Source organism: Aythya fuligula, chromosome Z, assembly GCF_009819795.1.
Source record: "Aythya fuligula isolate bAytFul2 chromosome Z, bAytFul2.pri, whole genome shotgun sequence".
In the NCBI taxonomy this organism is placed as follows: domain Eukaryota; kingdom Metazoa; phylum Chordata; class Aves; order Anseriformes; family Anatidae; genus Aythya; species Aythya fuligula.
Genome location: NC_045593.1, coordinates 30,505,464 through 30,532,955, shown reverse-complemented (window position 1 = coordinate 30,532,955; position 27,492 = coordinate 30,505,464). Strand labels below are relative to the sequence as shown.

Sequence of the window (27,492 nt, the reverse complement as noted above, 5' to 3'; positions counted from 1 at the left end):
AAACCTTGAAAGTGTCCTTAGAAGTCTCTGTGAGGCTGAGTTTGAGGCACTGTATAGCAGGCTGGTGTTTGGCTCTTTAGTGAGATACTCTTCAGTCCTGAAAGAAGAGTCCTGGGGACCCTACCCAGTATTTCTATCACTGTGTAAAACCTAACTGGCAGTGCATATGTTTTACCTCTACGCTTTTTGAAATTATGAAAATTTAATTTATTGGGATTTGAAAGTCAGCCCTTAATTGTGGTTGACCATGGTTCTCATTGCCATGAGAATCATCCCGGTACTTTAGGAAAGGCAGAGTGAAACCCTACGTGTTAAACCCTTCCGGCTCCTTCCCCTGCTGGCTTGTGCTTTGCACCTGGATGCATCACACCCGAGCTGGGGTCGTGCCACGGCGTGTGGGTGCGCTTGACGTGGGGAGGGGAAGGGCATAAAGACAGAAAGTAAAGGTAGAAGGGGAAAGGGGAGGACGCCGGTGTCCGCCCCGCCGTCTGAGGCGTTCAGCGGCCGCCCTTTCTGCTGCCACCCGCGGGGCGCTCACTGCAGCTCCGCCCGCGGCGCCCAGCAGCGGGGGAGGCCGCGGCGCAGCCCCGCTCAGGCGGCTCGGCTCGGCCCGGCCCGGCCCTGCCCCGCGTCCCGCCCGGCGCCGGCGCCCAATCGGCGGCGGGGGCGGCGGGCGCTGACCTCCGGCGGCTCGGAGCGGCGCGGCCCGGGGACGAGCGGCGCCTTCCCCGCGAGGTGAGGCGGGGCCGGGCCCGCCGCGGCCTCCCCGGCTGCGTGCGGCGGGGCCGGCCCCCAGCGAGGGGCGGGCGGGGCCGGACGGGGCCCGGCGCCCGGCGTGGGGCTGGGGCTGGGGGGCCCCGGGCGGGCTCGGGCCCGGTGGGGTCGGAGGTGCCCCCCCCCTCCCCCTCCTCCTCCTCCTCCTCCTCCTCCTCCGTGCTAGGTCTCACCCGGCTTGTCTCTTCCGCGCTGCAGGGCGAGATGGGGTTCGTCTTCTCCAAGTCCATGAACGAGAACCTGAGGGCTCAGCAGGAGTTCATGCTCATGAGCTCGCGGCTGCAGGTAACGCACAGGCGGCTCTGCCCACGGAGGGCACCGCTCGGAGCTGGGCTGGGGGCGCCAGGCGCTGGGCAGACCCCTGGAGCCCCGCTGAACCACCCCATTGTAAAGCTGCGTGAACGTGTGAGACCAAGCCAACAGCAGGGTTAATGAGACACAGATCCTGCTCTGTTAAAATATGCGAATAAAGCGTGCTTCAGCTCTCACACTGCACAAACTCAAGCAGCTCTCTTCAGGTTCAGGAGCTGCAGCCATGCCACGTTCCTAGGAAGCCACCATGAGGCTCTTCGTTTGTTCTAGAAACCTGAGAGTAAATAGGGACCAGGGGATCACTTACCCCCCTTTTCAGAAAACGGTAAAAGGTCAGATGAAAAAGAGAAGGAAGAACAGTTTGACTGAAGTTCAGAAAGCTAAGCTGAATAGGTGTTACAATGTAGCTGGAGTTACAGCTTTCAGATTTGTTGCCAGAATTTGTGCTCTGCAACTTGTTACCATCCTACACTACAGTATACACTACAGTAGTGCCATCCCAGTAGACTTAGCTGGAGTTTGTCACTTTAGTTTTGCTTTTAAGTTGAATGCAGGTAAATTTAAAACGTTTAAAGTAGTGATGGTTTAATTTCCTCTTCATTAAATTGTCAGTAGGTGGCATACTAGTGTTAAAAGCTGCTGAGGTACATGCTGAACATAGGTTTTGTAAGGTTGCATTTAAACTGAACTCTGGAAGTGACACCAGAAATGCGGCTAGGAAAGAGAAAGCATAAAAAAATAGTGTAGCAAAATACTAGATAACTGACTTCTTGCAAGATTTGCAAAAATCACTTTTGTCTGTGCTGGATTATAATTTTCTCAGATGCAACTGCAAGATTTGTGTACAGTTTGGTGGTTTTTTGTTTGTTTGTTTGCATACAGAGGTAGGCCCTTCTACTCCTGGAGCTTTTGGAAATCCAAATGGTGGGAATGTGTTTAGTTTCAGAGAATGATGTTGAAGTTAAAGTGAAGGCTTGTTTCATGATCTGCTTCTCTGCTGTGCAGAATGACAAATAGAGTTGAGAAAACAGCTTGAATTCAGGCTAGCTCTTGTAAGGTGCTGGGGGCTTTGGCAAGCACTATTTGGCCTTTTGACCCCAGGTGACTAACAACTCTAGTTCTAGCCCAAATGCTCACACTAACATCAAAAATCAACTTCTTTCTCTTAGGAGAGTTATGAAAAAAAATCCCTTTCACGATCACACAAAAAAGCTTTGCAAGTCATTCTTAAGGAATTCTCCCTGTGCAGCATTTCATCTTTTTAAAAATGCCATTAGGCAACATAGTAGGTTTATTTCTAACAGCACAAATACCTGAACATTTATACTATGTTTGCAGACACATTGTCCATGTTAGAAAACCTGTGTCTATTACAAATGCATGAAATGGTCAGTTATGTCAGGTGCAAATGATGCAGTGGGTTCAAGGGGAGAACTATATGTTGTGTCAAAAGGGATGGAAAAAAAGTAATTCTGCTCTGAGCTTAGGGAGAAAGAAGAGAAGACTGCCATTTGTCTTTTGCATGTGTGAGTAAAACCTATGATCTCTCTGGAGTCCAGTGTTAGACAAACTGCTTTCAGGTTGTGTGTGGAAAACAGTATAGCCTGATACATTTGCTTTTAGAGAGAAATTGTAACTAAGAATTCATGGAGAAGTTAAGCTGTGTTAGGACCAGCGTGAAATAGGTTACCTTAAAACATTAGATATTCTCTCATATATTTGGATTTGGATGCTGTCAGTTCTCCCATCTTCCTCTAAAATCATTTGTGTTTCTTAATAGAAGAGAAGCTTTCACTTCAAGGAATATGATATATTTGCTAAGAGAGGTTCACAAATGCTTGTTTGTTTTAAACATAAAACTGTCCCAAAGCAAGATGTAGGGTCAGAACCTCTTGGAGCTTTTCAGTTTCTGAATGTACTTTGGAGAGCCCTGTGATTAGAGTGTTGGGGGAAAGGGACACTATTCTTACTCTAAGACAGTTGGGGTAGATCAGGAAGTCATCAAAAACTGCCACAGAATGTCCTACGTAAAAACAGTGATGATGTGTCATTGCTTGGGAATGAACTATTCAAGTCATTGGTTTGACGTGGAGGAAAAAACACAGCAGGTGCTGATGAAATGGAATCTGCAAAGGCTTCTTGTATATGTGTTCCTTGCATGTCATCAGAGTCATAAAATTACTGTAAATTGTTTGAAACAGGAATTCTGTGCTATGAATCTCCATGGAGGAACACTTGAATTTTTTATTTTTTTTTAAAAAAAAAAAAAAAGCATATACTCTCTTCCAAATGTAGAGAAGAAAAGTTTTGTGTTTTTTTTTTTTTTTTTTTTTTAAAAAAAAAAGCTGCTTAGTCATTGACATACAGGAAGGTGAGTAACATGAGAGAACTTGACAAAGAACTCTCCCAGTCACAAGCCTTAGTGCATCCTAAATCCAGTTTTAGAGTCAGTCTGGTGTGCTGAACACCCAAACCAGCTTGACTACGTTCAAGTAGGAAAATGTTGAAATGTATTATAAAGGTATGTGCATATTTCTCCCTTATACACTTCTTGGGCTAACTCTGCAAAAAGAAGTGATTGTGGCCTTGTAAATTGTATATTATGCTTTTGGGGAAAAAATAAAAAACAGACTGTCAGGTTGCCTTGATGTTGAAGGACTTGGCAGTTGTTTGTATTGTGTCTTGGTGTGGCTCCAGAAAGAAATACCAGTCTGTATCAAGAGAAAACTGTTTGTGATAGAAGTTTGTTGAGACTTCATTTTTATCATAAGCCTGTTTCTTAAAGTGTAACTTGCAAAATTCTCTTTAAACACACAATATATCAGCTCTATATATTATATCTACAGCTCAAGCCTATCACATGGCCTTGCTAAATGCTTTTAGCATGGTTGAGTGCATAAGAGGAGGTTCCAAATCTCAGGGCATGTATATTGGAGTATTTATTGTCATGAGCTTTGTGAATGCTCTTAACACAAAATGAGGTACATTCTTTATTTCTTTCTCTGAAGAACTATGTTCTATACTTCCCGTTCTATAAGATATTTGTCCTGTGCCATTTTTTTGACAACAAAAATGTATACCCTCAAAAAGTAATTGAAATAACTAGTTAAATTATAAAGCTATTTTCACATGTACAAAGCAACCACAGAAAAAAGACATTTTGAAACTGACAGCTAGGAGCGCAGCAGTATTTGTAGTTGATTATACACTCCTCAGCACAGGTTAGAGCACTTTAAATACAACTTCTTTTATTTGGTGTTTGTAGACAGTGACGTTCCTTAACCATCAAGTGGGTTTTGAAATAGGAAACTCTGAATTCACATGCTTTGTTGAAGCTTGCTGAAGACTTAATTGTGGTAAGACCAGCTTAAGTATGGTTAGTGCATAATCTATGTACATTGTCTTCAAACAATTTTTTGAAATGTATTAAAAAAAAAAAAAAAACTTGTATGTTATATAGTGATATTTAGAGTGATAGAAAGCAAAATGGTAGTAGAAGGTTGTGGCACAGTACATATGAAAATTTTAAACAAGATTTCTTACTGTTAATGAACTTGATTCCTAGACTGCACAGAGCAGAGCTTACTAAACTTACATTGCACTAGAGAGGAATATTTTTATGTTGATTTGTGAAAGACATTTTAAATGTATATTAAAAGCTCTTCATTGAGGGTATAGACATTAAAAAAGCCATAACCTCTTCTGTGATTTTTTTTTTTTTTTGTTAAACTTTCCCATGCATAGAGGAATCAAAAAGGCTTTTTTTGTTTTGTTTTGAATGGAACAACATCAACTCAATATTATGCCATTCCCTCTCTGTCAGATTTAGAGTTTAGTTTATGCCCTTCTGGGGCATAAACTGAAGTGAAGGGGCATCATGTGTAAGTTGGAGGTAGGAACCACCTACAAAAGCAGAGTTGTAGGCATGTAGGGATGTTCTAACTCATCTAGAGTTGATGCTTTTGAGGGATATCAAAGGGTAATAAGAGGAGCTTCTACCACTACTTCCTCAGTAAAAAGGTGAGGGAGGAAGGTGTGGGCACGTTGAATGTGACAGGCAGATTAGTGGTAGCAGACACAAATAAGGCTGAGGTGCTTTTCCAAACAAGGCCTGTTCAGCTTCTTCAGTTCATGTCAGAGTTCAAGGAGGGAAGGAAGTATCAGCAGGAGGTGAGAAGAGAAACAGGGAATGCTTACTCAGTACACAAAAGTCCATGGGACCTGACAGGCTGCACCCAGAGGTGCTGTGCAAGCTGACCAATGTCACAGAAAGATTGCTTTCTATAGTCTTTGAAAGGTCATGGAAATCAGCAGAGGTCCCTGGTTACTAGCAAAAGTAAACCCTCACTTTCAAAAGAGGCTGAAGGGTGATCTGGGAACTGCAGGCCAGCTCTGTGAAGAAGACCCTAGGGCACCCTGGGAGACAGAGGCTGGAGCATAAGCCTGCAGTCTGCTTTGGCAGCAGGGGGAATCAAAAGGGGCAGCAAAGAGGGCTTGATACAAATAGCAGTGTAGCCAGAAAGCTGGGGGTGGGAAGCAAGATGTCTGTCAGCTTCTGTTCGCTACTTTGTTAAATACATTTAAATGCTGAGTCCGGTTTTTGTCTTTTCCCCACCTCCCCCTAGGAAAAATGTGGCTGATAAGGAGAACACGCAGCACAGGACCATCAGGGTGGCCCAGGGCTGGAGCACTTCTTGAGAGGTGGTCCAGTGAGCTGGACTGATCTGGTCAGTAGGAGGGATGATTTCTGTGGTACAGGATCTAGCAACAGCCTCAACAATAACTTTTATGAGGTTATCAAGAAAACAGAGCCAGGCTGTTCGCAGTGGTGGATCACAGGAGGGTGAGAGGCAGTGGGCATAAATAGAAACAGGGCTGGGAAAGTGTATGAATGTAGGGAAAAACCTTTTTCCCTGCATGGACAGGCCAGCAGTGGAGCAGAAGCTGTGCCACCTGCATCACTGGAGGTTTTCAAAACCTGCCTGGAAAATGCCCTCAGCAGCCTGGTCTGATCACACAGCTGATACTGTTCCGAGCAGAACCTGCTGAGGTCTCTTCTGACTTGAGGTGCTCTGTGATGCTCTGGCCACTGCTGAAGTTGGCCCAGACTATGGCCCACTGTATTTTGTGGATCCTGAGCCAGTATTTCCTCACGTCTGCTTCTTGCCAGACTGAGAACTGGTGTCTGCTCTCCTCTTGAGGACCACATGCACAGTTTGGTAGTCTGTTGAAATGAGCTCTGACTGGCCTAACTGTTAACAGTATATTAGATAGACTTTCAGGTATGTGTGATACTGATGTAGAGATAGCATCGTAAGAAAAGGAATTCAGAATTGAAGCCTCAGCGTGCCCTGTATGCCAGCTTGCCCACCCTGCAAAAACTAAGCAAAAATCTAGTTTCTGTGCGAATGATTTACTTGAAAAAGAATTGTACAACCTCCTTATATCTTGAAATACAATTGTTTTAATTCTAAAATATAAATTACAACAATTATAAAAGTTTAAAATAGAAAATGATACTACAAAATTTGAAAACTGAAACATAATTATGAGACCTGTATAATATATATTGCTATAGTAACAGGTAAGTCTCCCAGCACTGCTCAGTGTTACGTATCCAGCTGTAGCACATATATTAATTTGTCATAATTGGCAATTGTAGTAAAAAGCTATAACCATTATTTAAATACAATTTACTATAAATGTTTTGCTTTAATGTTACAGCGGGTTGGCTCTGGCAGTCTTTCAGGGGGAGATCAGCCTGATAAGAGTGGAAGACTGGAGGGCTTGCAAAATCTAAGTTTTAGAAGAAAGTAATAAGGGGGAAAGGAAAAATCTCTGAAGGTGCTGGAAAGAGGAGACTAGTTAGTGCTTAGGGCTTATCAATGTTTCTGTAACTTACATTTTGTTTGTTTGTATTGAAGGGGAGGGCAGCAGTTCAGAGTGATTTGGGGTTTTCTTTGGTTCAGTTTTGTTGTTTTTCTTTTCTAGCAAGAGAATTCCTTATCAGACAAAAGGATATAGTTTTCTCTGTGGGAAAGCTTAATTGCATTCAGGAGTCAGAGATAATCCTTCAAATTAATCTTTGATGGGAGCCACATAACCTTTGAGATAATAAACAGGCTAGGGAAATAATATACTTCTGACAAATCTTGTATTTACCCATAATAAAAATGTTTGATTATAACCTCCTGTCTGCAATATGAATCTCTGGATAGTCTCACTCCCCTTCTGCCATCCCTTCTCCCTATTTTATTAAGTCAGGTTGTAAAGTGCATTCTTCTCCCCAGGTAATCTTGGATAGCCAGGGAACAGTCACAGATCTGCTTTCATAGCAGCTAGTTTTTGGGAAACTGTAGTTATTAAATTTTTCCCTGTATGTTGCCTGTGTGAGCATGGAAAATATTCCATACTTCGTGGAGGAAAAAAAAATGCCAATATCGAGTAAAGCTGAAACGTGGGGGGTAGATAATTCTGTTCTGACAGTGCAGTAGTAATGCAGTTTTTTTTTTGAAAAACAGGAGAGAGGCTGACATGGTCTTTCAAAAATCTTTTCCACCTGTTGGGGTCCTGAACAACATAAGTTCATCTGAAGCCCTTAGAAAACTCCAGTATTCTATTCTAATCCTATTGTAATGTGGGCTAGCCAGTGGTATTGAAGCTCCCCTGCAGTTCTGTATGTAATCTGATATATTGGTGCTTTTTTTTTTTTTTTTTTTTTTTTTTTTTTTTTTTTTTTTTCTGCTTTATATTAACAGTTCCTTTGATGATTTGGAAGTAATGCAAAATTAAACAGAAATAGTGACATTAAGAACAACTCAAGCCATTTTTTCTAATTATTAAAATTGTTAACTAGCTGGACAGATAATTTAAAACACTGTTAGGTAAATGCATCCTCTAATGCATATTCTGAATTTTTAAAGATGAAAAAAAAAATGTAGTAGGTAGTTCTGTAACTGAACTGTTCTCCTGGATGTAACTCAGAAGTGTCAAAAACATACCAGACTCTTGCCAGTTCTGTTCCTGCAGAAATAACATAGTTCATTGAGTTATAGATCACAAGATACTTGCTTCTGAAAATGACTCTCAGCTTTCTGTCCTTCAGTTCTTGCTTATAGAGAGAGATGCATGCACTGTACACGGTATGTATGAGCTATGGCACATACATACATGCAAGACTCAGCTTGAAGTGAAACTGCCATGGCATGTTTTCTGTGTGTGTGAACAGCTATAGTGCTGTTAGGCTCATAAGAAAATGCTTTGGGACATTATTGCACTATGGCATGAATGTGTAAGTGTTAATTTTATTAGATTGTGATCTGATATTCCAAAAGAAACACGGCAACAATATTTGTATGTGGAAAAACTGACAACAAATCAGCAAAAGCATGGAAACATGTAACTTTATATCACATTTTCTTTACTCTAAGCTGTCAGCACTTGGCTGGAGGTAAAAGACAATAAGACTCCATTACTTTCCAGCCATGGTTGTGTTTTCTTAAGAAATTTGCATGGATTGGCAATAAATGAAAGGAATGAGGCAGTTTTTTCAACAGTTCATGTTCAACCTTTCATCCTTAAATAGGAAATGAAAGTGTATTCATGCCCTATATAGGAAGCATCTTGATAGACCATGTCTTAAGACCAAATGACATTGCATTTTTTTCTGAATTAAAATAGTATTAATAGTAAAATAAATAAATAGATAAATAAAGTCAGGCCTCTTAAAGAAGTGATGGAAGAGCACCAGAATATTTGAATTTGTATCCAGACACTCAGCAGTTTCTCAAAATAAAATTGGGCCATCATTCAGTGAAATGCTCATTGCATAAAATTGTAGATTGCGGGATTGGTTTAGAGTTCAGGTTGTCATGATGAACTGCAAAATGCCTGAAATAATAGGAAATGGAACAGAATGAATGCTAGTCTGGAGCATTACATCCAGGAAGGAAAAGTTAAATAAATGAATCAGGTATAAGTGATTAGACTCTGGGAGCTTAAATAAAGAGCTGTATATTATATACTGTATAATATACTGATATATAAATATATATATATAAACTGAGTCAACAACACAGTTTTTTTCAGAAAAAGTAAATGTCATTGTGGATTTATTAACCAGGAGTAAAAATTGCTAAGTTTTCATGGCTGATGACTTTGCTGGGAAAAAAAAAAAAGATTTTAATACTTCTTTTAATAAGCAGATAAGCTGTGAAAAGTTCAGAGAATGGTGGTAGAAATAAGAAAGGCATTAGAACCTATGGGGAAGATTTGAAAAAATTACATTTGGATGATGCTATAAACACATCTCTTATGCATTTAAAGCATGTATGTGGTGGTGTTTTTATTTTAACCCCTCCCATATTCAAATGTGTCCTTCTAGGGACCTTATTTTCCATCCTTTTACTTCTCAAGAAGCAACAGTTTCAGTGGTAAAGTTCATGACAGTATATTGTGAAAGAGGCACCCTACTTAAACTTTTGTTCAAGGGAAAATAGATTACTTGGATTACTTGTTCAGCATAGATAAACACAAGCAGTATTTGTATCTGTATATTTATGAATCACAGAATGGCTGAGACTGGAAGGGACCTCTGAAGATCATCCAGTCCAACCCCATTGCTGAGCAGGATCACCTAGAGCACACCATGCAGGAGGGCATCCAGGCAGGTTTTGAATATCTCCAGAGAAGGAGACTCCACAACCTCTCTGGGCAACCTGTTCAGTGCTGTCACCCTCACGGTAAAGAAGTGCTCTCTCATATTCAGCCAGAACCTCCTGTGCTTCAGTTTGTGCCTGTTGCCTCTCATCCTCTCACTGTGCACAACTGACAAGAGACTGGTTCCATCCTATTGTTACCCTCCCCTCAAATTTGTACACAATGATGAGGTCTCCCCTCAGTCTTCTTTCTTCCAGGCTAAACAGGCCCAGCTCTCTCAGCCTGTCCTCATACAACAGGTGCTCCAGTCTTCTAGTCACCTTCGTAGCCCTCCTCTGGACTCTCTCCAGTAGCTCCATGTCCCTCTTGCACTGGGGAGCCCAGAACTGGACACAGGACTCCAGGTGAGGCCTCACCAGGGCAGAGTAGAGGAGCAGGATCTCCCTTTACTTGCTGGCAACACTCTTCCTAATTTACCCCAAGATCCCATTGGCCTTCTTGACCATCAGGGCACAGTGCTGGCTCATGGTCAGCCTGCTGCCCACCAGGACTCCCAGGTCCCTCTCCGCAGAGCTGCTCTCCAGCAGGTCATCCCCCTGCCTGTACTGGTGCTTGGGGTTATTCCTCCCTAGGTGCAGGACCCCGCACTTGCCCTTGTTGAACTTCATGAGGTTCCTCTCGGCCCAACTCTCCAGCCTGTTGAGGGCCATGAAAATGAATGTTTTTATATTTATATATGTGCACCTTTCTTAACTTATTGCTTTTATGAGACTTGAATAATGGAATATATTGTTCTTAAGGTATATAATTTTTTTTCTCAACTTCCTTTACTAGTACAGATACTGAGCATTTTGTGAGGAAGAGATGAGCAAGTCCTGACTTATTTATCAGGCAGCTCAATGACCTCATCTGTTTCCCCTCTGCACAGGTAGTTTTAAACTGGGAAAGAATTTGTAATTGAGGTGTAGGTCTTAATACGCATGATTTTTATTTCAGTTCAATACAAAATGCAATAAGAATCTAAAGAAGCTGTTACAATATACAGCCTTAGAAGTTTTAGAACAAACTAGACACTGAGTCCCATTCTGTTTTAATAATTTTTCTTATGCAAAAGTGCAAAATATGAAATAAAACACCAGAGGAGAAGGAAAAAAAAACTGTGGAAAGGAGAAAACATTAATGTCTGTCCTGTATGTGGTAGACTAAGAGTTTTTCAACTTAGACAGGTAAAATGAATTGACCTAATAAGCCAATTATTTTATTCTTGGTAGGGACCTGCATGTTACACGTGTTCTTAGCCTAGGACAAACCTAAAGCTTACTCCTACCGTATTTGAGCAATGAGCTAAAAGTATGACTGCAGAAGAGAAGAATCAGAAGGGGCAGGGGGAACTGCTGTTTTATTTGAAGGTGAAGTATAGCGTCGTGTTCTTTTATTCTTAATAAATTCAATTAACGTGTTAGTCAACATACTGTGGATGATTTACCAGCTGATTGTAAAATAAGGTGGCTTTTAAAAGGCACACGTGTAACTATGTTTTGGCTCTTGGTAGGAATTAAAATGGCTAATAATGGAATGACTTGGGTTGGAGGGGACCCTTAAAGATCATATAGTCCAACCCCCCTGTGTTAAAATGCTGTCAAGTTTCTGAACAATAAAACTGCTTATGCTTTATCACTTTCATTAATCAAAAAAGGAAGAGAACTGATATGTGCTTCTGCATAGGTGTCTTTATATAGATTCCTTCCTGTGACTAATGCAACTTTGTGTAATGACGTTCTTTCTATCTGCAGATTTGCCAATTTGTCCTTGTTAGTTAAAAATGACCTATCATGATGATGATACCTGAAAAATTTTAATTTTCTTAATGTTTTAGATATGGAGTAATTGTCTACCATTTTTAGTTTGTTAACCTTTTTCCTCTCTAAAGTTTTCACTGAGAATTGGTCTAAAGGATTATTTTTTTTTAAGTTCTATTACAATAAAAGCAATTGTTCCCTTTCTTCCCTGTGAAGTAAAATGTAAGCAAACTTTCCCTTTCCTGACTACTACCATTCTTTTCCCTTTGGGGTAGGAAGTAGCTACATTTGTTTTCTATTGACAAGATACTAGTAGCATTTATGGCATTTCTAATGCATTTGTCTTGAAGCATTAGAAAAATTGTTTTGCCCTCTAGGTGATCTGGGCTTAATTCAGGAAATAAATGTTCTCTGGTAACAATTCTATATCCTTATTAGTTTGCGTGCATCAAATGGAACAGAACAAGATGAATGATATCTGTGTTGAAGAAGATTAGAACAATCTGTCTCACAAGAAAAAAAAAAGCCATTTTGTTTGGAATTAGCTGCAGTGATCAGGCAGAGTATACAATACTCTCAAAAAAATAAATGCAGTGTTTTACAAAGAACAAATTTTAATTGATATTTCTAACATGCAAGCAGTACTGGCGAAAGATGAGAACAGACCGATTGTTCCACCAGTAATGAGATAAGTGTTAAGTTCATCTCTTCGGTGGAATCAGTCTTGCCAGTCTTTTCTCTGAAGAATATCTGTGACTAGTACATCTTATTATCAATGCAGCTTGCTTACTTATAATTTGTCTTGCTCAGAGGTGCACCTTCATCCAACCCTTACACATGTAAGGCTTAGGTCACTGGGGGGATTTACCATATTTCAAAGGAAAAACGCCTTCTGAAGCCGCTTCCTTTAGCGGTATGAGTTTTCTGAATTTCCTTCCTTGTTAATAGAGCAAAGCTACCATTTCAGTCTTCAGTTATGTCCACTGAAGTCAAATCTGGCCATTTCCTTATTTTTCTATGAAACAATATTTCGTGAATGCTAAGTTTAAAAAAAAATAGGGGGGGGGGAGCTTTATCAAGCAGAACTTGTTAAGAGCTCAGGATGTAAAATGGGTAAATAAAGAGATCTTACATCTATTTTAGTTCTGTAACAAAGTGCTGTAAAGAGAGCAACAGTGAGTGGTTTTGCAAGAGTCTGAAATGGATAGGAAGAAACATCATGTTTGCAGATTTTGTTGGTATTGTAGCAGCCTTTCATACAGCAGTATCTTTTTGCAGCCATTTCTTCTGGTATTCATTTTGGATTCAATACCAAGTCTCCATGTCTTTAAAAACTACAACAACAAAACAAGCTATAAGAGGCCACAACGACCATAGAGAAATTACTGAGGAATGGATATAATAAATGGGCTAATTCCTACTTATTCAGCTATTAGTGAGATTTTTTGAATTACTTGTAATTTTAACTGCCTTACACTGCTTTATCTATATTGCTATTTCAAGCCCTCTTTTGACATAACTGTCTATCCAAAGACTTTGGGTTGTCTTTACAGCCCATGCATAAAACTTCTGAGATTTTTAAAGACTGATATGGTACCCAAAAACTGAGCTTACTCTGCAGATACGAGATTCTTCAGTGCAGGTAGAAGACACCTCTCTACACTCACTGTGTGTTCTTTGCTCTAATGCCAAGAAGCAGAAGCACAGAAATGCTAGGCTACTACCAAGAAACCTTACTTTTGTATAGCAGCCCATGGACTAGAGCATCTCCTTTGTACAGCCTAAAACTTCAGATGGATTTACATGTTTCTTATGTTATTCTTTTTAAAAGGCATGCAATTCCATTAAATTATTGACAATAACAGCAGCATATGGAGTATTTTTTCAGTGCAGGTTACATTCTGGCATCTGGCTGATGTTTTGAGACCCCTTTTTGCTTGTAAATATTTTGTGATGTCTTAGCTATTGGAAGCTTTAAAAATTGAGTTTGCTTTTTAGAGAGTTTAATTTCTTGCAGTGCTAATAACTTTAATTGCTCTGTGTACTATAAGTGAAAGATATTTATAGGCAAGCTTTGAAGCTGCACGATAAAACATTTAAGTCTGATTTATTTTAACTGTTTGATCTGGAGGCCTATTTCCTGATACTTCTATGTGCATGTTGGTCATAGAACCGAGCAAATGCTGTGTAATTATTACAAGTTATTATCTCTGTATTGCACTCTAGTGATTTACTACGTAGGTGTAAATATAGGTATCACTATTCTATTTTCAATTTATTTTTGCTAAACAGCTATTTGTAGCAGCTCCTATTTTTGCACATTGATTAGGTAGGATGACACCTAGGACGAGTCACATAAGCCTTAATCTTTATTCTGCCTAAGAAATGACCAGTGCATTTCTACTGTAAGGTGTTTATGCAGTTATTTAGCTAAGCTACGTTAGATGAACTTCTATATATGCTTTATAAGCGGTTTGTAGGTTTTTGTATGTGACCATCATATTTTTGAAAATTTACATCTTTTTCACCTTGCCCCTGCATACTCAGAAATTAGAAGTCAGAAGTTGTTTAAAGAATGCTTTCAGACTCTCCAGCCATGGAAAAGCTGTCAGTGGAAATAACCTTCTGTTATAGCCACAGTATTCGTGAGCCCTACACCTCTAACAGATGCGCAAGGGATTAGGCTGTGACAGAACTGTAAATTCTTTTAAAACGACTGTAGGGATACCACAGCAGTTTCTTCAAGTTTCTCTTTTGTTAAAGTTATATTGTGAGTTGTAGAACTTAAGTGGAGATGTGTGTGCATATTTACCTGGCTGATAATTCCTTCTAAGGTAGATTAATTACTTTTCTGTCTGAATATCTGTTTACAGGACTGTCGGCATATTTGTGTCTTAATGATGGTGTCATGAAATGCAGCTCCCTAAGTAGTTCAGCTGCCTTGGGCTGCTCTCAAGCTGAGTCTTTGCTCTGCTCGGTCTTCTGGAGGTGCTGGGGAGAAGGGCATGTGGAGAGCCATTAATGTATTGTGTAAATGGAGGCTTTATCAAGGGGTGGTTACTATGTCTTCCTCTCTCCAGATACATCAAGCAAGTGGTATTTAATGCGCCTGGACAGCCAGGAGAGAGCATTTTGCATCGTCTGTGGCTTCCACTGATGAACCTTTGTACACCACCTTGCATCCTATTTGTTTTGCTTTTGCACATCATCCTAATAAAGGACCAAAGTAGTATTTGTTCCTTCCTACAGCATGTGAACAAGAAACTCAAAAGCAGAAAGAGAGAGAAAATAAGCAGTCTAAAACATCAGAAATTTCCAATCTTACCTACCAGTGCTGATGTAGCTTGTAATCCTAAGAGGGATGTTTATTGTTTTTTTTACAGGTTGTCAAAATTGATTACATTATTTCAGATGAGAATTTTCTCCCACTAGATTTTAATCAATGAAATGATGGCATAAATGCTCTTTTCTATGGTTTGACATCATGGTGTGAAGAATAATCAATAGAAACGATAAGGCTGGCTACCACTGACTAGTATATTAGCATTATCAGTTTCACAGTAACTGACCTTTTCCGTCTCCGCCTCACTTCTCTTCATCTGTCATGTTTCATTTTGTCAGATTGATTTCCTTTTACTATAACAGTTGGTATGTGTCAGACTTCAAATGCTAATCAGCTCTTACAATTTTTTACACAGTGTTGAGAAACTACTAACTGTATTTTTTTTTAAAAACAGGAAAGTTAATTCTGATTTGGTCCTCCCGAGTGTTATAAAATATAAATGTCACTTGTTACTAGAACCCATTTTATTTTGAAATACTGAAGTTGATTTTTAAAATGATATCATCAATATTTACTACCAATAAAGAAGTTGGTACTTTGATTTAAGAAAATGTGTTTGCTATCGATTTAAACGCACAAAAAAGTGTCACTTTTTTTTTTAATTATGATACTCACTTTCATATGTGTCTTTAAAATGTGGTTTGATTCTTGTAGGACACGATTTCACAACAGTAACAAAAAAGCATACTTGGATGTGTACCCATGCATCCACATCACAGCTCTAGCTCTCTTGTGCCCTGCAGAACAACCTGAGTGGGAAGCCTACAGCACCTACCTTCTTCCCATAGCAAATCTGCACCTGAGTCCCTTTAAACTGTATTTTTTATACAAGTGCAGTAATGTAAATAGTTCCTATCAAAGGTTTTTGGCTATATCAGTGTTTAAAGTTAAATATAATTTATGTCCTGAGAAATGGCACTTGGACAGTGATGGTGTTCACCTTTGTTTATGATATGCCACTATAGCTTTTTTCCTCAGAAGTCAACTTAATCATGTCAGTGAGATAATGCTACATAAGCCATAGCACAACTCTTGTAAGTTTGAATAATAAGCTTTTTTTTTTTTTTTTTCCCTTCTGACCTTCTGTAATGGGAAAAGAAGTTATCTTAACTTCATTGCGAAGTCTCAAGGGTGTGGAACCTGGTCTTTGTCATAAAATCTACATGTTAATAGGTCAAAAGTCTTCTGTATCCTTTTGCTATGACAGCATGGTTGGCATTTTCAATAGAACACATGTGGAGGAAAATAAGACACAATTATTAAGAAATTAATAGGTGAAAATGGGATATTGATTTGAGCCGCAGTCAAACACGATTTGGTTTTGTATCTTTTGTCTCATTTGGAGTCACCTTTTGTGGTGGGCTCCTGAATCTTTCCCTATATAGATCTGCCATCAAATCCTGACTTGCTTTAGGTTAAAGTCACAGAATCAGAGAGTGATTGGGGTTGGAAGGGACCTCTGGAGGGCCAAACCCCTGCTCAAGCAGGGCCAGCTACAGCAGGCTGACCAGGATAATGAAATTAAGAAATTATTAATGTACTTGTTTTGCCTTATGATCTACCCGTAGCTGTTTGCCACTGCAAAGTCAGCCTATCAGGCTATCCAATTCATGCAAAACTGTGGGAGCTTAAGATGCTCAATTAAGATGGGCATATTGAATGGGCAAGCACCAAAGTACATGTGTTATGCCTGAATGTCCTAAAGATTGCAGTACACAAGGACTGCTTGAGTTCCCAAGTAGATGCTTAAATTTCTTAAATGAGAGCATCCAAAATTAATTTGAGTACACTTTCACCATCAAACATCACTAATAGGAATCTGTTTTGTGAGCAGACAGTGGGTTATGCTCTTAGGACGTTGTCATCTGTGTGGTGCTCTGCCTCCTATCTGCTTTGTCGGAGTCTGACGGAGGGGCAAGCTCTGAATATGTGTTCCCAGAGCCTGTGCTTGGGATGTGCCAGCAGCATTGGCCCATGTTGTTCAGCAGCATGCTGGCTAGAGCACATCCCAAACAGAGCTCAGAGGTTCTCCAAACTTTCTAAAATTTTTTTCTAAATTTCTCCCCCAAATCATCCTTTTTAAATAAATGAATTTAAATACAATATTACATTCCTTAGAGGCGAGTCCACCTTGAAGAAGTTTACTCAGAGGAAAGGAATGATGAGGGTTTTTCTATGAAGTTTTCCTGCTTCTTTTTGGATGGGGTACTGGTTAGTACTGTAGGTACTGGGCTTCACAAATAGGGAAAAAAAATATTCCACTGGTTAAAACAGAATACGAAAAATTGTACATGTATGATTATGTTATCTGGTGGCTGTTCATAATGTACAAAACAAGTTGTTTTCATTTATACTAAGTTATTTTTATAAATTACTTGTTATTTGTATTAAATATACATGAAAGTAACCTTGGGCTTTTGAAATTTGATAGGACAGGCTCCTACAGAAAGGTTTTTGTTTGACCTCAGTGTCTGTGACCTGGTAATTATCTTTTTTTAAAGTACTGGGGTTATAAAGGTCTACTGAGCAGTAACTGAAATATTTTTTTTTAAAGAGGTTATGTTTTAGTTTACTCTTGTGGATTTAAAATTAAAACTTTATTTTTATTCCATGCTTACTTCTCACTACTATCCATGCATAACAAAATGTCCGGTTTTGTTCTCCTGGTCCAGTAAGTTTCCTTTTGCCAAGACCTGTATTTCATCAGCATTACCTCGTCCCACTTCCTCCCCATGTATGTCTTCAAATTGAAGCTCACTTACAATACTGCTGTGCATTTTGGAAGCGTAAACTCCTCATCTGTGCCAGCAAGCAAACAAAAGATCTCTTAGTACTGTTCACATGTGTGCAAACTACACACATCATCAAATTGAAGGGAAAAATAGAGATCATTACACTGATATTACATGTCATTATTTTATCTTGTCACATCAACCCTCAGCAATTTACCAGGCTTAGGATATTTGGGTCCACAATGGGGCTAATTAACGGGCAGTGTGCTTTCTTACTTTAGCATTTCCAAGTCTCTTGTGGATGACAAAATAAAATCTAATTATTTTGATATTTTATTAAGTGGTTTGTCAGCCGCTATGTAATTATTTCTTCTGAAAAAAAAAGTGATCTGAAAATTATAGATGTCAGGAAACTAGAGCCTGTTGACGATATTTTTGTACAAACAACAATTGCAATGTAAGTCTTGAGGAAAGAGATGAAACAGTATTGTGAGACTACAGTGAATGTTGTTTTTCCTACTGTGTACAATTATATGTAATTAGATCTGTCCTTTTTTTTATTATGCTGTCTAAAAAATTAATTCTACCTATCTAGATACTGAATGACCTTGTAAATAAGATAGCAAGATCAACATAGTCTGAAGAAATAATTAGTAACAATTTAACAGAAAGTGTTCTGTTCAGGCTAAATCAATAGTAATGGAGATGAATAAATGGTGGAAACCTTAAGTAATTACAAATCTTTTAAATTATTCTTGAATTAGAAAGCAGAAGAAAAGAACAGATTTAATTACTTACTTTACAGATGCATGAGAAGTGAACTTTCTGAATTCTCTTTCTTCTTTCTTTTCTAGAATATATTTCTTTAAGCAGCTGGTATTCAGTTTCCTGTACCTTGCTGGACTTTTATGCAACTCACTTAGCTAAGCTAGGCATACCAAATCAGGTACTCTGTTTTTTCCCTAAACTGAGTTACAAATTTTAATGGGAAGAAGCAGACTTCTTATTGTGTTAACTAACTTATATATTCAAGTTTCAGACTGCTTATTTTCAGCACAATTCCTATTTTTGGCAGCACTCTAAGGAGGAAAAACGATTGTGCTTTTTGGTGGTAGAGAAGAACTTTTAAGAAATACTAAATTTTTATTTATTTAACGGAAATAATAGAATGGCTCAGGTTGAAAGGACCTTGAAAAAAATCTACTTCTATCCCCCCTGCAATGGGCAAGGATGCCAGCCACTAGATCAGGTTGCCCAGGACTCCATTCAGCCTGGTCTTAGACACCTCCAGAGATGGGGCATCCACAACCTCTCTGGGCAAATGCGGACCGAGTTAGACAAAACTTTTTTTTTAATAAAAAAAAAAAAAAAATCTAGCAGTCTGTCTTTTTTTTTTTTTTTTTTTTTTTTTTTATGTTTCTGTACCATGGGAGGTTAATTTGACATGTTAATATGTTGTTCAGATGGTACTTTTTGCATTATTATTTTTAATTCTGATTCCAGAAGTATTTCCCCATGGACTATTGTGTATTCCATTAACTTCAAAAGGTGTGGTATCTTCACAGTCTTTTTCTGTCTTTTTAAACTGTGCTGTTTCACAATAGATCCTGATGATGCATCATTAATGAGAAAAGATATTCTCAAAGGGAAATAAAGTGTCAAGGTTTAAAGACACATACTGATAGCTACAAGCAGAAAAAAATTGGAGAGCAGGATGGTACCCTTTGGATCACTGTGGAATTGCAAAGGTCAGAGAACCTTAACCTAGGGAGTGTCAATGAGACTCAGGGAGCTCACAAAACTGAACGCTGGTATTTTTATTTTCTTGACCATGTGAAGGAGTATTAGAAAGACTCTATACTAAAGCATTTGCTAGCTGACCTTCGTGCTTTTTTGGTGTAAACTCTTCATAGTAATTACTGAAGAAGGTCATTCTCAGTCAACACCTATGAATGACTGCAGTAAAAGAACAAAAAGGAAAATCTTACTTAACGTTTTGGATTTATAGACTCATCTTTAAAATAAATGGATGGCTTAATTTTGTTTAACCTTTCTCCTTTCTTTAGCTGGAAAGACAACTACTGATGCAGAATCAGATGAGAGAGAGACAAACAGCCATGCAGATTGCTTGGACACGGGAATTTCTTAAATACTTTGGGACATTCTTTGGACTTGCTGCCATAGGTTTAACAGCGGGGTATGATGTTTTTTTTTTTTCTAATAAAAAATGTAAATGGATTACAATTATATTTCTATAGTGCTGGATCTTCCTTTTGCATTTTATCTGATAGTTATTTTTATCCAATAACTGCTCAGAGGTTGATGGAATAACTAAGTGACTCTGTTAATTTCTGTCTGCTTCTGAATGTGCTTTAGATATGTCTGTACTACATACTTATATAAAAGCAGAGACCTGTGACCTGCCAATAAAATGATATAACTGAAAATTTGGCATAAAATAAAAATTGTGTATGTAACAGGAGGGATTTTTGAAAACCATACTATTCTCTTGTCTGAATTGTGATTCAATGAACTAGTCATTAGGTACAAATACTCCATCAGACGATTTTTTTTTAATGTCAGTGAACAAGTACATATATTCTGAAATCTGGTCACTTCAAATTTGAATGAAGAGCACAGGTTTCTCATGGGGAGAAAAATACTAGCTAAAAATGTGCATTGCACATGGAAGAACTTGCTTTATAGTATTCTTATTAGGTAATTCTTTTTTCTTATGTTATGAAGTGATTAGAGGGAATGTAGGAATATTTGTAGTTTTGTGTACATAGGACAGATAAAATGCATCTTATGCATTAAGCATTCTCTGTGCACTAAGATGCATTTGGAACAGATTGTAAGGTCTCAATTACTACGTGTTGCACGAGGCTGGATGGATATATGCAATGCAACACTAGTTAGATTATCCCATTTCATGTTAAATATATCAAAAACTCACTTGAAGCATTTTCTCTAATACCTTTGAGCTGATAGTCGAGCACAGAAGGTGACCAGAAGGCAACCAAATTCTTTCAAGGAAATTAAGAGGACTTCTTCTCTAATTAAATAGTGTAGAAGGTTAGGCAAGTCATAGACTGTCAAGGTCAACCTCAACTAACAGTGCTGATACACTGGATTTCCTAAATAGTCATGAATTTCCTTCTTCTTCTTCTTCTTCTTTTTTTTTTTTTTTTTTTATTTTTTAAAACAGAGCAATAAAAAAGAAGAACCCAGGAGTTCTACTGCCAATAGTTCCCTTAAGCTTTATATTTGCCTATCAGTATGATATGGGCTATGGGACACTGTTGCAAAGGATAAAAGGTATGTGTGTGTGAATCTGTCTGCTTGATACATAGAACCAAACTTAATATTTCAGATAAGCTCTTGCTTTTTTCGAATGACTGAGAGAGAACTTGAAATAGGTTTTCTCTTTTTCAGACAAAAATCTCACCTTTTTTTTTTTTCTTTTTCTTATGTTACAGTCAGGTGCTTCCTCTGTCAAAGGCTTTTACTTCCACACCCTTTCTCTCCAGTTCAAGCTTGTACTAATTTCTCTTTCCCTGATTCAAAAAAAAAATAAATAAATAAATCTAAAGTTCTAAACAATTCTTAAGTTGTAAATACAGCTGAAGTAAGCATTACATATTCGGAAGTAGTGACACGTAGTGATTTCCTTCCATATTGCATTGAGATGCTGCTGTTTTGGCAGAGGATAGGGATGGTAAGAGCAGATAAAGGGAGACAGACAGGAATCATGCCCTTATACCTTCACGATCAAGCACAGTCATCAGCTGATCATCTTGCCACAGTGCCCTGCTAAGATGGAAAAGAGAGAGGTGAGTCCCAGAAAGTGGGCTCTTGCCTCATGGTTGCCCGTGGCAGACCTGATTAAATGATTGATATTGAGGATTATGGAAAACCTGATAGGTGCAGTTCACTCTGATTCCTAGTGAGCGAGGCATGCTAAGACAGTGTTCACTGTATTCGAAGACAACACTGGGACATGGCATGTCACCTTCATAAATCATTTTAATTAACTGGATTGACTTTGCATTCTGCTACTGAAACAGACAAAATATTTTTTTCTGCTCTTGGTCAAAGAGACGAACTAAAATATTTACAGCTGCTAACAGATGCACGTACATTTGGGCAACACATCAATGTATATCTATTAATATTTTTAAAACCCCACCAAGTGCATTTCTTAATTTTTTAATACAAATAGGCAGCTAAGCACTGAGAGAAAAATTGTATGGTTCATGAAATTAATGTTGAAAAGTAAAGTAGTACGCATTCAATGGAGAAGCAAAACTTGGAATTTAGGATTTGTTTTTTTTTTGTTTGTTTGTTTGTTTGTTTGTTTTTTGAAGAATGTAATTTTCATCCAAAATCTTATGATAATGCAAGTCCCTTGAAAATAGTATATGATATGTTTAGTGAGTTCATAAAGTCCTCTAATGGGGTCTCCCTCACCACCCTCTAAAATGGGTAATATGATACTATGTTCAGGTATCACAATGGTGAAAAGTCATCATCTTAACTTCAGATCAGTTACGGCAACTTCAGTGGTATGCAAGGCGCATGACAAGGATTTTGGAGGAAAGAATAAGAAAAGATATAGAGCCAAATGGACAAGAAGATAAAATGAAGTTTGCCAAACTGAGTATGTATTTCCTTGGAAAATCAGTTCTGTTTTCCAAAATAAATGTGGTAGATGTACTATAAACTCATGAAAGCATTTAGCGTGGTATGAAGATTAAGTTAGCATGAAGAACACTGAAATCAGTAGAAAGGTAAGCAGTGGGGTAAAAAGGAGATATCAAAGGTTTGTGCTTAACATGGATCGCTTGGCTTTAGCAGGATTATAATGAAGATGCTCAAGATTTGGTCTGGATCTACTTTTGTTTTATATTTGAAATTGTGAGTAGTTAATACTAATATAATTTGTAGATGACACACTTGATTGGTTTTGTCAAGAGAAAATTGTAATACAAGAACTGATGACCTGAAGAACTGAGATAAATTAGAATTCAATTTGATAAAAATTGAGACTAATAGGAATTTCTACAATCAGAGCTCACCAAATGGAAGTAATAAAGAAAGGGAGAAAAACCTTAATGTATTAGGTAATCATTGAATAATTATAACCCAGTAGTGTGATGAAAAGGTGAGAGGATCAAGCAAAGTCTGGGAATATCAGGTGAGGTTTTCTAGTATGGAATCACAGAATGGTTGAGGTTGGAAGGCACCTCTGGAGGTCATCTTGTCCAATCCCCACACTGCTTAAGCAGGGCCAGCTAGAACCAGTTGTCTAGGGCCATGTCCAGTTGGCTTTTTCAGTATCTCCAGGGTTGGAGATTCCACAACTGTAGTACAAATAAAGAGTACAGACAGGCAAGTATTGATGCAGAAAAAGAGTAATACCTTCCTTGGTATTTTCTACATAATTTGGATCTCTTCTGTATGAGGAATCTAGAATTAGTGAAGAGTTAAAATTGTCAGGGAATGCCATGCTGCCTTGTGAGAGAATTCAAAGTCTGCTTAGCCTTGTAAAAAGACAACAGAGATTTTGGGGCTACAGGCCCTACTTACAGGGTAGGATAGGATAAAGTAAGGGAGGGAAGTTAGTTAAACTAATGATTAATATCAGCAGCAGAATAAAAGGGAATGAACTAGCTTGAATTAATCTAAGCTGAAAATCAGAAAAAGTTTTATAATTATGTAGAAATCTGGTTCATGATTTTATTTTTATTTCAAGGTAAAAATTAAGTAGCTGAAGAGAAGGCTTTATGACACAGTTGACCTACAGCCACAATGCTTGTTCTTATTACTCAGCTGGTACCTGTGCTCATGCCCAGGCTCCTTTCTCTGCCACTTCTCTACTTGCCCGTGTCTTCTGTTGGTGCATGCCATGCTCCATCTCCATGATGTTACAATGAGGGCATACACCATTCCTTTTACTGTTGCCACTTTAACCGGTCTCTTCCCTCTAGGGTACACCTGCGTTCAGCCTTAGAGTTAGTTCCCCTCTCCTAAACTAACTGCAATTCTTTCACTGTCTCCACAGTCTTCCGTTTATCTGAACCACCTTGATCAATAGCTCAAGATCAGATCAATATCATCTGCTGTCCTTCATTATCTGGAATCAGTCTATGCCCCTAGAAAGTTCCTATACTTCTGTTTTACCAAGCATTTTGTCTTTGACCTTGCTTATATTGAATTTACACTGTCTCTGGTCTAGTTCAAGTATTGTTCAAGTATTTCCTCATGACGTGCCTTTTCTCCCACATTGAATTTAGAGGTGTTGGGTTTTTTTTCTGCAGTATAGCTTGGATTAACTAAAGGTAAAACTGAGCATATAGGAGGAAGTACCTGTTTTGAGTTCTGTTTATGCTGTTGAAAAGTTGTTAGGGTGCCAGGGCCATATATCAGACTCACACTGTGGTTTTAGCAGTCACTGGAAGTGGTAACTAGTGTCTCCTTTTGGATAGTACTGATACGGAGATCCTAAGCAGTGAGATACTAACCAAAATTGCAGCTGGAGATTTCAGCATTCAGATTTGTTTTATGGAATGGCTGCAGTCTAGACTGCATGACAGAATTCAGTCAGGCTCATTGTACATAAGTAGAGCTTCAAGAGCTTCAAAGCTTCATGATCAAGCTAGGAGATAAAGCATAGGTAAACACAATTTTTGGCATTGTACCAAATGGCATCAACCAAAACACATTCTTTGCCTTATCTTCATCCCTTATTATATCACAGTCAGACCACCACAACTGATGTATAACGTTCAGTCTATATCTTTGTTTTTTGGATTCTCTGTCCTAGATGTTTTCATTCCAACCTTACCCAGAGCATTCTGCACCCTACAACTTTTCCCTGCTATGCTGCTAAGACTGCATGTTTGGGTAACTGTCTTAGCAAACATTTTTTTGTGAGCAGTATGCTTTGGCCAGTGCTTCTTCAAGTCCTGTGTTATGCACTTTGTGCCTGGAGCCTACAACCGTTTAGCCTAGACCTGTGACAAGAGAGGAGCCCAAATATGGCTTATCTGGGATAGCGTGTGCAGGAAATTTCCTTCTTAAACCATATATACCCTTTCATATGCATGTGTGACCCACCCTTTTCTCAGACTCACAGAATTGGTGAAATCCATTACAGGGCTGGTGTAAAGTACACCTTTCCAAAGCATGTGCTTAATACACCACTAGGAGACAAATGGCTATAACTCAGTGTAGTTTTTAGGAGAAAGGGGCTGACACAGACAGCAGAAACAGCACAATGGATTGTTTTGGCTGAAGTTCTTTCAAACAAATGCAGCCTGAGGCAGACACTCGTTTCATACCAAACACTTCTGTGTATAGTTATTCCACTAGTCCAAAATTCCTTAAAGACATCTTTGCTACTACGATGTCATCAGTTCCTTTGTAAAGTACATAGCTGCAACAAGGTATTTTGTTATTCTTGCCCCAAAAAGAATAGCTAAATCAGCTTTTTTCCTTTTTCCCCTTCCCCTCTTTTTTTTTTTTTTTTTTTTCTTCCCCACTTCATTTGCTTTCTCACAGTATGGGTGAAGAACTATATTTATGTATTTAATTTTTTATTTTTTTCTCAGGTGAAGCAGAAAACATATTGGATACGCAGAGTGCTTTGCTAGAACCACCAAAGGGACCACTCACTTTTGAAGAACTGGAGAAAATCAGAAGATCTCAGAGCAAGTTCTTCATAGAAAAATAGGAGGGTGGTGTTGAAGCTTAGTATCTGAATTGTAATTGTAATGGTGTTTTGGGACTTAGGTGAATCATTAAAATATTGAGAAAATTAAGTGTTTCTATAAGTGAAAAGTAAATCCTTTTTTTTTAAAAAAAAAAAAAAAAGTACATTCTAAAGCAATGATTTTCATACTGGATGTATCTCTTGAAAATATCCGTTGTTACGGTAGTATATTTTTCTTGTTTAGAGTGAAACACTGAATTTCCAGTGTCAATTTAGTCTGAAAATAACTTTCACCTGTAGTAAAAATGTGTGGTGCTGACCAAACTGACTATAATTGACAAAAATAAGTTAATTGGTAGTTACAGATTTATAGAAATATGATTATAATTTTCAAATGTATTTGAAGATGCAGAGATCCATTTGAAGGCAGGAATAGACAGTCAACTTCTTTGAAAAACAAGACACTTTTTACTTGCTGTTCTTTAGGCAGTGAACTCACCATCTCTGCTTCAAATTCTGGAATAAACAGCTTTTATCAGAAGTAGGTTCAGAAGTAAACACGTCACTCACTAACTGTGTGTTTTACTCTTATGAAAAACTGTATTAAAGTATAAGCAGAGATAATTTCTGAAAAAGAGAAAACAAATTATGTAGCCATTTCCTGAATCTTTTTCATGCTTGTTTGACATTCTGAAACTCAGGATAATTCGTTTACATGAAATCAGAGTTTCACTACTAAGATGAATATTAACATAGACTACCAGCAAGCAAAACTATTAATGTATGTTTTTGTAATGGGTACATCCAAGAGGCCTTACAAGTACTGAAAAACTGAGGGAGTTTTGCATGCCTTTACTGTAGCATGAAATATACTGGGAGGGAATATAATTTTAGTGTATTTTAGTATTCTGATGTTATACTTGGTAAAAAATGCAACTTTCTGTATTGGAAATCATGTTTAAAAATGGATTTTGCTGTGTGTTTTGGATGGAAACTCTTCTAGCATTAATCTAATTGTGGGGATTAAAACAAATGCCCAAAAAGTATCCAGTAAAGAATTAAGCCAAAGTCTTCTGGTGATGTTTTTTTTTTTTTTTTTAAACTGCTATTTCAGTATTGATGATTTTATTTTAGTTAAAACTTAAATTCCAGCTGGAGATAATGCCCCAAATCTGTTTTGGAAGATGACAGAGATTAGGATATTGGTACAGTAAGACAGGTGAATATATCATATAACAAGAGCTTTTCAAATTAAGCAAAATTAATACCACAGTTTTCATAGCCGTATATGATGATTCCTAAAAGTGCATTCACTTCTACATTCAGTCACTTTTGTAACTGGTTCTGCATGCCTCTCTCATATTCATGTTAACAAACAACATACACTTTCAAAAGTGATGTATTTCATTGTGTAGAGCAGTAAAATGGGTATAATAGCTTTGGTTTCAAGAGCTTGGTCTATGCTTTTGCCACACAGGATTTCAGGCAGTGATTTTAGTCACCTTGGAAGGAATGCCTCAGCTCAGCCTGTGGTGCTTTCAGGTGTGTTCTGCCAGTCAGTGTATTTCTGTACACTCTGAAAAAGCAGCCCAAGACCACCTCACGTTTTCTGCCTATCCTATAATACAATCTCTCACCGCAAAAAGATGTCCTAACTTGCTGCTATGATCTGTTCTATTCTTGGGACGTAAGCATCCCTGCTTACTTGTTTTTATTTAGGTAGCATATCCTCTGCTACCTTTCCTCCAAGGGTTGAAGTAGGCCTAGCTTTAATTCTGGACATGTTTGAACAAGCTTTTATGTTTTGACCTCTATCATCTCTTGATGCTCTTTCTTCCAAGAAAGAAAAAAACAATTACACAGTTTGCTTTGGTATTTGTGTGTCTCCACCAGCGCATTTTACCTTCTAATCCTAAGAAAGATATTCTACGGGAGAGCAGTTTTAATAGTTCATATTGTAGTTTTACTTACAAGTGTTAGAAAATCAGGAAATATCCTAATCCTACCCACTGAGAATTATAAATTAGCATCTGTGTGTTTGTGATAGATTGCTGGCTATGGTGTTTGATCAAAAAGCAGTGTTAAATGAAGCAAACAGGGTAAGCAAAATAATGATCAAGACAGCAGTTTTAAGAGGGAGGCAGAAGGCTACTTATTACT

General features: G+C 38.3%; 1 protein-coding gene across 1 annotated transcript; it reads left to right on the top strand.

Moving 5' to 3' along the window:
* The first annotated feature begins 684 nt into the window (after positions 1-684).
* PLGRKT (plasminogen receptor with a C-terminal lysine) lies at positions 685-26,400 on the top strand. The gene is made up of 5 exons (XM_032206595.1): positions 685-735; positions 973-1,059; positions 19,685-19,815; positions 20,827-20,936; positions 25,232-26,400. The coding sequence occupies exons 2-5, from the start codon at positions 979-981 to the stop codon at positions 25,351-25,353; spliced, it is 444 nt and encodes a 147-aa protein (XP_032062486.1). The 5' UTR covers positions 685-735; positions 973-978; the 3' UTR covers positions 25,354-26,400.
* The last annotated feature ends 1,092 nt before the right edge of the window (positions 26,401-27,492 follow it).

Excerpts from the sequence above, each read along its gene's own strand:
- PLGRKT (XM_032206595.1), top strand. The coding sequence starts at position 979 with ATGGGGTTCGTCTTCTCCAAGTCCATGAACGAGAACCTGAGGGCTCAG. Across the intron at positions 1,060-19,684 it reads TCATGAGCTCGCGGCTGCAG|CTGGAAAGACAACTACTGAT; the intron begins GTAACGCACAGG and ends TCCTTTCTTTAG. Across the intron at positions 19,816-20,826 it reads GCCATAGGTTTAACAGCGGG|AGCAATAAAAAAGAAGAACC; the intron begins GTATGATGTTTT and ends TTTTTAAAACAG.